At 45.0% G+C, this 12,564-nt stretch overlaps 2 protein-coding genes across 5 annotated transcripts in view; both read left to right on the top strand.

Annotated features, from left to right (window-relative positions):
- On the top strand, nucleotides 1-4,168 carry LOC107568379 (sphingosine 1-phosphate receptor 1-like). Its single transcript, XM_016254335.1, has 2 exons — nucleotides 1-77; nucleotides 2,039-4,168. The coding sequence occupies exon 2, from the start codon at nucleotides 2,200-2,202 to the stop codon at nucleotides 3,355-3,357; it is 1,158 nt and encodes a 385-aa protein (XP_016109821.1). The 5' UTR covers nucleotides 1-77; nucleotides 2,039-2,199; the 3' UTR covers nucleotides 3,358-4,168.
- A 4,365-nt stretch (nucleotides 4,169-8,533) lies between these two features.
- Nucleotides 8,534-12,564, top strand: part of keap1b (kelch-like ECH-associated protein 1b) — an 11,184-nt gene continuing 7,153 nt past the window's right edge. Inside the window, exons 1-3 of one of the 4 annotated variants that reach the window (XM_016254364.1) lie at nucleotides 8,534-8,596; nucleotides 11,041-11,750; nucleotides 11,825-12,070. In XM_016254364.1, coding sequence (XP_016109850.1) covers nucleotides 11,439-11,750; nucleotides 11,825-12,070 — 558 coding nt within the window. In that variant the 5' untranslated portion in view covers nucleotides 8,534-8,596; nucleotides 11,041-11,438. The other 3 variants (XM_016254366.1, XM_016254367.1, XM_016254365.1) reach the window with 3 other exon arrangements.

Raw genomic sequence — 12,564 nt, forward strand, 5'->3', positions numbered from 1 at the left:
GTTGAGTCGTGTTTGTTTCTTCCACTGAAGTTTTCATGCCACAGCAGAAGTTGCACTGACACACAAAACTAGAAACGGTAAGAGATTTCTAACCCTTCTGAAACACAATTACTCATGTTAAATTATTCTGAATAATGAGGGTCAGTGATCCACAGGATCTCTCTAGGCTCAGCTTCTGTAGAGATACATGTGTGTGTATGCTTTTGTAATTACTCATTCCAGCTTGTGTTGAATGTTTCATTTGATTGTTTTATCAGACAGAGACGACACAGAATAACACTGCTGCATAGCTAACTGTAATTCCAGCATGTGTCTCTGCTTAGGGTTTAACTAAGAACCAAAGACCCATTTAGAACACAGCAGAACTGTGTATGAACAGAAAATTAAACACACACACAGAAAATAACCATTCACAGAAATCCAAATTAGCAGTATTTGTCTGATTTTAGTGTGTCTTTATGAACTTTCTTAACTTTGTGAATATGTGAACGAATCAAAGGTCAATAAGGCTCCATTTAACTTTAGTTGTTAGTTAACATGAACTAACAATGAAAATACTTCTAAAGCATTTATTAATCTTAGTTAATGCTAATTTCAACACTTACTAATACATGATTAAAATCAAAAGTTATATCTGTTAATATTATTTTAATGGAATTGAACTAAAATGAACTAATAATCAGCAGTTGTATTTTATTAACTAACATTAAGTAAGATGAATAAATACTGTAATATGTGTATTGATCATTGTTAGTTAGGGTTAGTCTTAGTGTTAAGTTAATGCATTAACTAATGTTAACTGTTGAGACTCTTGTAAAATGCATCGCGTATTTCAATGAACTGATTGTCTCTAATTTAATGCATCTTTTGGGTATCATTGTACAAATGTGATTCTACAGAATTTGCAAGAGCTTTTTCATTTAATGGAAGAACTTACGCTTTAGCGTTGTTTTCCTGCTCCAATCTTCGACATACACAGTCCTCGGTAACATGAGACAGTTAAACGTTAACATGTGTCTGAATGGAGCCCCTGAATTCCCTGGCTCCACATCACTCACGTGTGTCTGAAACTGAAAAACTATAAAAGACTAAAGATTTCTGCTCATGAAATGAATCCGACTGGCTCAAATGAATTTCACTAAACACGATCAAACTCAAAGAGTAGCGGCTGACCGAATGTGATGTTACTCAGACATCACAAAATGACATTGTGCAGGTAATGAACTCACCTTCAGGCCATCTAAGATGTAGATGAGCTTTTCTCTCTTTAGTAAAACAGTAAAGAAGATTTTTTGCTGAAATCGTGGCTCTTGGTGATTCATAAAACACTTTGATTGTCAAAAAAGCATATTGAGCAACACAAAACGAATACCCGTGGCTCCTGGCGATATACAGGTGCATCTCAATAAATTAGAATGTCGTGGAAAAGTTCATTTATTTCAGTAATTCAACTCAAATTGTGAAACTCGTGTATTAAATGAATTCAATGCACACAGACTGAAGTAGTTTAAGTCTTTGGTTCTTTTAATTGTGATGATTTTGGCTCACATTTAACAAAAACCCACCAATTCACTATCTCAACATGTATTGAGGTCTGTACAAGAAACTGAACATTATTTACAACATTATTACCTGTAATCCACATGTTCGGTTTCTTGCACAGACTGATCGTTTCTTCATAAGACCTCAGTATATCGCCGGGAGCCACGGAAATTCATTTTGTGTTGCTCGATATGCTTTTCTTTTCTTTTTTTGAGTGTTGGTAGCCACTGACTTGCATTTTATGAATCATCAAAAACTACGGTTTCAGCTAAACATCTTATTTACTGCTCTACTGAAGAAAGAAAGTCATGGTCTAAGAGGGAGTAAACTACCAGCAAATACTAATTTTTGGGTAAACTATCTCTTTAAAATCTGTGGAATGAAACACGCTGACTGCTAGTCAAAGTGAACCTCAGATGTGCACACAGCAGAAGCAGAACGTGAAAGAGTGCTGTTTGGTTGGTTTGATGACCTGCTGATGCTCTTGTGTTTTCAGGACTGAAGTGATGGACCCAAACGAAGCAGTTCTGCCATCCCTTTACAAAACAACTCTTGTTCGGCTTTTTGACACCCATGTTCTCTGGTACGATGAGCTGAACTCGACAGCGTCTCATCACTGAGGAAGACTACGAGCAAAAAGAAGTTTGCTGGTGAACTATGGAGGATTGTGCTGTGACCTCCAGCGTGTCCACGTTCGCTCTCACGAGCGCCTACCAGGGCTATCACTGCAATGAAATCCTTCAGCGGCACTATAATTACACCGGCAAACTGGATCGGGACCGGTACAAGGACGGACTGAAACCAGACTCCATCATCCTCCTCTTCATCTGCCTCTTCACCGTCGTGGAGAACTCGGTCGTCCTCATGGCCATCTGGAAGAACAAGAAGTTCCACATGCCCATGTACTACCTGCTGGGTAACCTGACGCTGTCGGACCTGCTGGCCGGATTCACCTACATGCTGAACATCGTGCTGTCGGGTCCGAACACGCTGAAGCTGACGCCGCTGCTGTGGTTTCTGAGGGAGGGCGGCGTCTTCATCACGCTATCAGCGTCTGTCATCAGTCTGCTGGCCATCGCCATCGAGCGCTACTTCACCATGCTCAACACCAAGCCCTACCACCGTGCCAAACGCAACCGCATGTTCGCGCTGATCGCCGCCAGCTGGGCCCTGTCGCTGTTGCTAGGCGCTCTGCCTATTATGGGCTGGAACTGTCTGCATGATCTGGAGTGGTGCTCCACCGTCCTGCCGCTCTACGCCAAGAGCTACATCTTCTTCTGCGTGTTTGTGTTCCTGACCGTCCTGCTGGCCATCGTCCTTCTGTACGCACGCATCTTTCACTTCGTCAAGTCCAACACGCAGAACCCGAGCTGCGTTCAGCGCAAACCCTACGGCCATCGCTCGCGGAAGTACATGGCTCTGCTGAAGACCGTCACCATCGTGGTGGGAGTGTTTATCGTGTGCTGGATGCCGCTGTTCGTGCTCCTGCTGATGGACTTCGTGTGTCCCGTGAAGATGTGTCCTGTTCTCTTCAAGGCTGATTACTTCCTGGGCGTGGCCATAACTAATTCCCTCATTAACCCTGTCATTTACACGCTGACGAGCAGAGACATGCGCAGGGCTATTCTGAAGCTGCTGTGCTGCCGCTGCCTGATGACCAAAGATGGCCGCGTGAGGAAGATCGGCGTCCGCATCAGCTTCACGAAGACAGACATGAACCCCCAGGGACTGGAGACGACCATCTCGTCCGGGAACGCCACCACCTCACCCATCAAATCCATCTACCCCAAACTCAAGCTCTCCGTCATCACATAAGCGCTCTTGAAGCCCGAGCACATTTCAAGCTCTGGACTGAATCGTGACAAATCGAACCTAATTAAAGGCTCGTCCCAGTCACAAACCCTCATGCAGCCTGAAAGAGAAACTGTTTCAAACACGACAGTCGCTTTTGCGATATGGACCTGAAATCGTGAGCAGAAAGAGGTCTTTGCGTAGGTGTTTTTCAGCATTTCAGCATTCGGTCCTAACATGAGTCAGTCACAGTTACATTTGCACAAATACTCAGAACGACAAAGACTCAGATATCAGTTCATCAGCCAGTATCAGAATCAGATCTGAATGCATGCAAAGACTTCAAACAAACATGCAGTTTGCTGAACTGAACTGCAGACAGGCCTTATATATGACAATATACTGTATGTCAATCATTTCTGATACTGCAAAATACACAAACCCTTCACAGATAAAAGCAATATGAAGAACATCACTGTAAATATTCCACTCTCGTGCTCTTACCGAATGTTAAACCGTGAGCATCTCTTCACACAAAAGCATATTTAAAGTTTGTTTCTACAGTTTTCTTTATACAGTGTAAATACTGGATATGCTGTTTTTGGATGCTTTTGTAAAGCCTGATTTATACTAAATGTTATTTTTTATTTGATATTAAATATTTTTGAAGATAACTGAGATACAGTATAGCGTGTACATGCATTTCACATACAATCCCAATATTATGAAGTTTGATTATGAAGCCGATAGTAAAACCTAAAAGGATTTGGTGAGGGTTTAGGGATAGAAAATGTCATTAGGTCACTTTCATGATAATAAAATATTGTGAAAAACTGTATTTATAAAATGTTCTTCACACTAAGAAAAAACTTTCTTTTACGAACTGATCATTGTATCGTTTTTTGGGGGGGATTTTGGGATTTCTGGTAATTTGTTGTCATCAGTGTGAGAAGCCTATCATAAAACCTTGTTCTTCAATGACTTCATGTATTTAAATGATTTGTTTTGTGTTGTTTAGAGTCTCACACTGAAGATGCTTCAGGGTCACTCTATAGTTGAACGCTGTACACAAATGCTTCATAGTGATTTCTGTGTGTAGCGTGTCCAGTGTGCTGGCAGTGATGCACGTCAAGGCTGTGGTTCAGATCTGTGGGAGTTTGCAGAGGGGCTGCTCGACTTGCACACTAACATGGAAACACAATTCAGCTCAGTTTTCCCCTGTTTACCGTAAACACACACTGCCATACACACACACAAATACACACCACACTTCTGAGAGCTGTACACACCAAAACCACAAGCCTTGAGCTCCGCTCTAAAGCCACGGCCATGAGACAGACGTGTGTATCACACACACACACACACACACACACACTCACTCTCTCACACACACACACACACTCTCTCTCTCTCTCGCTCACACACACACACACACACACTCTCTCTCTCTCTCGCTCACACACACACACACACACACTCTCTCTCTCTCTCGCTCACACACACACACACACACACTCTCTCTCTCTCTCGCTCACACACACACACACACACACTCTCTCTCTCTCTCGCTCACACACACACACACACACACTCTCTCTCTCTCTCGCTCACACACACACACACACACACTCTCTCTCTCTCTCGCTCACACACACACACACACACACTCTCTCTCTCTCTCGCTCACACACACACACACACACACTCTCTCTCTCTCTCGCTCACACACACACACACACACACTCTCTCTCTCTCTCGCTCACACACACACACACACACACTCTCTCTCTCTCTCGCTCACACACACACACACACACACTCTCTCTCTCTCTCGCTCACACACACACACACACACACTCTCTCTCTCTCTCGCTCACACACACACACACACACACTCTCTCTCTCTCTCGCTCACACACACACACACACACACTCTCTCTCTCTCTCGCTCACACACACACACACACACACTCTCTCTCTCTCTCGCTCACACACACACACACACACACTCTCTCTCTCTCTCGCTCACACACACACACACACACACTCTCTCTCTCTCTCGCTCACACACACACACACACACACTCTCTCTCTCTCTCGCTCACACACACACACACACACACTCTCTCTCTCTCTCGCTCACACACACACACACACACACTCTCTCTCTCTCTCGCTCACACACACACACACACACACTCTCTCTCTCTCTCGCTCACACACACACACACACACACTCTCTCTCTCTCTCGCTCACACACACACACACACACACTCTCTCTCTCTCTCGCTCACACACACACACACACACACTCTCTCTCTCTCTCGCTCACACACACACACACACACACTCTCTCTCTCTCTCGCTCACACACACACACACACACACTCTCTCTCTCTCTCGCTCACACACACACACACACACACTCTCTCTCTCTCTCGCTCACACACACACACACACACACTCTCTCTCTCTCTCGCTCACACACACACACACACACACTCTCTCTCTCTCTCGCTCACACACACACACACACACACTCTCTCTCTCTCTCGCTCACACACACACACACACACACTCTCTCTCTCTCTCGCTCACACACACACACACACACACTCTCTCTCTCTCTCGCTCACACACACACACACACACACTCTCTCTCTCTCTCGCTCACACACACACACACACACACTCTCTCTCTCTCTCGCTCACACACACACACACACACACTCTCTCTCTCTCTCGCTCACACACACACACACACACACTCTCTCTCTCTCTCGCTCACACACACACACACACACACTCTCTCTCTCTCTCGCTCACACACACACACACACACACTCTCTCTCTCTCTCGCTCACACACACACACACACACACTCTCTCTCTCTCTCGCTCACACACACACACACACACACTCTCTCTCTCTCTCGCTCACACACACACACACACACACTCTCTCTCTCTCTCGCTCACACACACACACACACACACTCTCTCTCTCTCTCGCTCACACACACACACACACACACTCTCTCTCTCTCTCGCTCACACACACACACACACACACTCTCTCTCTCTCTCGCTCACACACACACACACACACACTCTCTCTCTCTCTCGCTCACACACACACACACACACACTCTCTCTCTCTCTCGCTCACACACACACACACACACACTCTCTCTCTCTCTCGCTCACACACACACACACACACACTCTCTCTCTCTCTCGCTCACACACACACACACACACACTCTCTCTCTCTCTCGCTCACACACACACACACACACACTCTCTCTCTCTCTCGCTCACACACACACACACACACACTCTCTCTCTCTCTCTCTCTCTCTCTCTCTCTCTCTCTCTCACACACACACACACACACACACACACACATCTTTCATCACTCGCCAGAACTGAAGTTTCGGATGGTTATATATAGAAATGAAACTGTGATCATCAGGGTTATTGGTTAAATGAGGTTTGGCCATGATGAAACCGGACTTGAGAGGTTTTATGAGGGCAGAAGATTAATAAATCATTACTTCTGAAGCAGATCTACATGTTTATGAGATACAAATGCCCAACTCAACTCTAAGAAACGCAAAACCATGCAGATGTCAGATGTCTCTAGTCATCTGCAGTAACAGCAGTTCTGAAATAAAAGAGGAAGCAGCACGTGCCAGTCAAGAGTCACAGCCAACAGCCAATCCAGAACAGCCTTGACCTGCAGCGACACCTAGTGCTCGATACATGTAACGTGTTGTATTATTATCATTTAATCACTTTAACATTTCAGTCATATTCATGTGTTTAAGTCTCATCTTTTCTTGTATTCATCAGCATTTTAATCCATCTCGAAGATGTCCTGGGAACTAAAGATCACTTAAATTGGGAACTAAATGTATTTTCCAACTTGAGAACTATATAGCTTATTAATTTATATATAATTAATATTTAATTTGATCTCGATTCAATGTCAATACATATGTATATACTGTATAAGGGGATACAAATCTTCTGTTGAATGCCTTTTTAACACCATTTTAAACTTTTCTTGGGTTAAATTCAGTATTTGCTTGTTTTCATTAATATTCACCTGTGTGTACTTGATATCATTAAAAAATAATGTAATTTATTAACTTTTTTAATTTTATGTATATTTATGAAAGAGCCATACAGGTACCTAGTGGGTAAACCATGGCATTACAAATAAAATAAAATAAAATTCCAACCACAAAATGACTCTAATTTGCCTCTTAAACCGTAAATAAGCCTACTACACTAATTGTGATTTAAATAATAGAAACATTAGAAAAAAATATTTTAAGTGGTCATTAATAATGGACCATAATTATTGCACAAATAGTATTTAGTACCAAACGATCTCCTCAAAATATTAATTAAATATCATTGAATTAAAATATAGAACATTTCATTAACTTTAAGAATAGTTCAGGTCTATGGTCACATTCTAAGTAAGGAATACCTGAGGGTTAAATACAAGAAAAGCATATTAATGTTGCCTCTCCACCACTCTCCAGAATAAAATGATCCTGTAAATGTCATCGACGTAATAATCAATGCATAATATGCTGTAATGTTTACCGAGAGTTGCTGCAAACAGCTGGAGAGTGAAGCGGTGACGTATGCTGTTCAACCACGTGACCACGCGGCGGCGAGATCAAAGAAGCGATGTAGCGACTCTACTTTAGCCGAGGCGCTACAACTGCTCCGCCACATTCAGTGCGCCACCACGGTATTATTGCTTGAATTTCGTTTTAAAACTTACAAAACTCGAAAGCGTGACATTTACAGTTGAGCTGAAGTTCACGCATTAACGGAACAAGAAGCTAACATGTTAGTCTCGTTAATAAACGAGAGTTGTTAAGGATATTGTTATCATTCACAGCCCTGAGCTGCCAGAAGCAGAAGACTCGATCCTCGAGAGATTAACTGGCGCCTGAACGCTGTTTGCGCGTGCACGGGGGTTCGGGAGCGCGCGCGTCTGTGCTTAGTCACGCTGAGTTTCTGCTTTCTGTGACAAACACACACACACACACAAACACACACACACACTCACAAACACTCTCTCTCTCTCTCACACACACACACACACACACTCACTCACTCTCTCTCTCTCTCTCTCTCACACACACACACACACACACTCACTCACTCTCTCTCTCTCTCTCTCTCACACACACACACACACACACACACTCAGTGAGAGCTGCTGCTGCGATGATCTGTAAGTGTTTTCATGAGCGACTGTGTTGACTGTGTTTGTGCTGTGATTGAAACGCTTTTGTTTCGTGTCACTTCTACAGCTTCTGATTTATTAAGTGCGCTGATGGACAGTGATGATGATGATGATGATGAAGGCTTGTTTCGTTACAAATGAGGATCTGATCATTATGAACAGAGATCACATTGAAAAAAGATATTTCCGTCTCTCGCAGTGTGATGTATGTGGATCTCGAGCAGTAACAATACAGTAATAACACACTTTTACAGTAATTACAGTCGTCTTGGATTTTTCTCCGCATATTTATAAGTGTTGAGGTTTGTGAACGTGTGGAAACGACAGTGTCTTTTATTAATAATGTAAACATTAGGGAGGTTTGGCACGGAAGGGTTTACACATCGACTGCAGCTTCAGGCAGAGTTCGTTCAGCGCCGCGGCGCTGCTGTGTGAGTGGCCGGCTTTGAGCTGCCGGAGGCCGGAGAGAGTTTAAACTCCAGCCCGGGGATACCAGGCCTCTCACTGTTTAAATGTCAATATTTTAGACATCGTTGCACTTTGTGATTCTAGTTTTATTTTTGTGTACTGCAAAATATGTAAGAGGCGTTATAAGAAAAGGATGAATTTAGAGCCTTTATTAAACTGATCGTGACATTTCAGGTTGAATGTGTTCGTTGTGGATTAAAACGGTAAGATTAAACACTTTCACTCGCTAAATAACCATACACATTAGTTTAAATCTGTCCTGATCTCTGACCTTTCTTTGCCGTTTTTGAAGTTTGTCATTTATGCAGCAGCAGTTGCATGTGTGTTTACCTGTGCAGTGCATTAGCCATCACACACACACACACACACACACACACACACACTCTCTCTCTCTCTCTCTCTCTCTCACACACACACACACTCACACACACTCTCTCTCACACACACACACACACTCACACACACACACACACTCTCTCTCTCACACACACACACATACACACACACTCTCTCACTCACACACACACACACACACACACACACTCTCGCTCTCTCTCTCTCTCTCTCTCACACACACACACACTCACACACACTCTCTCTCACACACACACACACACTCACACACACACACACACTCTCTCTCTCACACACACACACATACACACACACTCTCTCACTCACACACACACACACACACACACACACTCTCGCTCTCTCTCTCTCTCTCTCTCACACACACACACACTCACACACACTCTCTCTCACACACACACACACACTCACACACACACACACACTCTCTCTCTCACACACACACACATACACACACACTCTCTCACTCACACACACACACACACACACACACACTCTCGCTCTCTCTCTCTCTCTCTCTCACACACACACACACTCACACACACTCTCTCTCACACACACACACACACTCACACACACACACACACTCTCTCTCTCACACACACACACATACACACACACTCTCTCACTCACACACACACACACACACACACACACTCTCGCTCTCTCTCTCTCTCTCTCTCACACACACACACACTCACACACACTCTCTCTCACACACACACACACACTCACACACACACACACACTCTCTCTCTCACACACACACACATACACACACACTCTCTCACTCACACACACACACACACACACACACACTCTCGCTCTCTCTCTCTCTCTCTCTCACACACACACACACTCACACACACTCTCTCTCACACACACACACACACTCACACACACACACACACTCTCTCTCTCACACACACACACATACACACACACTCTCTCACTCACACACACACACACACACACACACACTCTCGCTCTCTCTCTCTCTCTCTCTCACACACACACACACTCACACACACTCTCTCTCACACACACACACACACTCACACACACACACACACTCTCTCTCTCACACACACACACATACACACACACTCTCTCACTCACACACACACACACACACACACACACTCTCGCTCTCTCTCTCTCTCTCTCTCACACACACACACACTCACACACACTCTCTCTCACACACACACACACACTCACACACACACACACACTCTCTCTCTCACACACACACACATACACACACACTCTCTCACTCACACACACACACACACACACACACAATAAAACTGCAGGGATTTAGATCAAATTGGTCAGACACCTATAAGAATCTCATCAAATTAGACGGATGTTAACGCGGAGTGGTTGTGTAAGCCCTCATTCACATCTCATATTTAGTTCATGTTTCTAGCGGACTAGCGTGTGCTGTCTGAGCTCACGTTCATGACGGTCTCGATCGTACAGTGAGCTGCATCAGCCGCTTGTTCTTGTGTTCCTCAGGACCCTGAAATGAGTTTATGATTGCTGTGTTTCGTGTCACTTGGTTTAAATGTGTCTGTGTTTTTTCTCAGGACTCGCAGTGAACTCTAACGAGTCTCAATCTGACACTGTAAGATTCTTCACGATCGAGAGACGTCCAGCCTTCAGTTTCAGACAGACAAACCTGCTCAGAAAGACTCTAGACGTTTCTCCTCGCTTTGAGGAAAAGACTCAAATATGTGAGCGACAGACCGGTTGCATTGTTCTCAGCTGACGCGAGCGTTTGTGTCTGTGCTCTTCCTGGTTCATGAGTAATCCGTCTAAACAGATTCCTGTCAAATCAAGCTGATTGTGTATGTAATGCAGCAGCGGAGGAATCCCTAAGGAGCTCACGTCTGATCTGAAGGAGCCGCAGGTTGAAGAGCGTCCCGTAAGACTCTGCCGTCTCACTCCTGCGCTGGCGAGCGATGCGTGTGCCGAGCCGCTGAGCATGTACGCGGCAGCCGGTATGACGGAGTGTAAGGCGGAGGTGACTCCGTCGGCGAGGAACGGTCACCGTGTGTTCAGCTACACGCTGGAGAGCCACACAGCGGCCGCCTTCTCCATCATGAACGAGCTGCGGCTGGAGCGCCAGCTGTGTGACGTCACGCTGAGGGTCAAATACAGCCAGCTGGACGCCGTGGACTTCGTGGCTCATAAGGTGGTGCTGGCCTCGTCCTCGCCGGTGTTTCGCGCCATGTTCACCAACGGCCTGAAGGAGTGCGGGATGGAGGTGGTGCCCATCGAGGGGATCCACCCGAAGGTAAGAGGGTCTCAGAAGAGCTAGTGACGGCTCTTTCTCACACGCGTGTCTGATCCGTGTCTGGCTGTTCTCAGGTCATGGGCCGGCTCATCGAGTTCGCGTACACGGCGAGCATCTCTGTGGGCGAGAAGTGTGTGATTCACGTGATGAACGGAGCCGTCATGTACCAGATCGACAGCGTGGTCAAGGCCTGCTGTGATTTCCTCGTGCAGCAGCTCGACCCGAGCAACGCCATCGGCATCGCCAGCTTCGCAGAGCAGATCGGCTGCACTGAGCTTCACCAGAAGGCCAGAGAATACATCTACATGAACTTCAGTCAGGTCAGTCGCGCTCAGCCTGTACGACGAGAGCGTTTACCTGTGATAATAAGTGTTTCTAAAGCAGCAAATCAGCATATTATACTGATTTCTGAAGATCATGTGACACTGAAGACTGGAGTAATGATGCTGAAAATACAGCTGCACATCACAGACATAAATTATATTTTAACAGATATTCACATAGAAAACAGTTATTTTAAACAGTAAAAATATTTCACAATATTACAGCTTTTGCTGTATTTCTGATTAAATAAACGCAGGCTTGGTGAGCAGAAGAGAATTTTGACTGGTAGTGTACTCACGCTCGTGTTGTTGCTAAGGTTTGGTGTGTGATCTGTCAGTAAGTGTGTGAGTGTGAGCGTGTGTGAGTGTGTGTGTGTGTGTATGCGTGTGAGTGTGTGTGCGTGTGTGTGAGTGCGTATGCGTGTGAGTGCGTGTGCGTGTGTGTGCGTGTGTGTGCGTGTGAGTGCGTGTGTGTGTGTGTGTGTGTGTGG

Source organism: Sinocyclocheilus grahami, unplaced genomic scaffold, assembly GCF_001515645.1.
Source record: "Sinocyclocheilus grahami isolate Dianchi unplaced genomic scaffold, SAMN03320097.WGS_v1.1 scaffold1239.1, whole genome shotgun sequence".
Taxonomy (NCBI): Eukaryota; Metazoa; Chordata; class Actinopteri; order Cypriniformes; family Cyprinidae; genus Sinocyclocheilus; species Sinocyclocheilus grahami.

Coding starts and splice junctions, on each gene's coding strand:
- LOC107568379 (XM_016254335.1), top strand. CDS start 2,200: ATGGAGGATTGTGCTGTGACCTCCAGCGTGTCCACGTTCGCTCTCACG.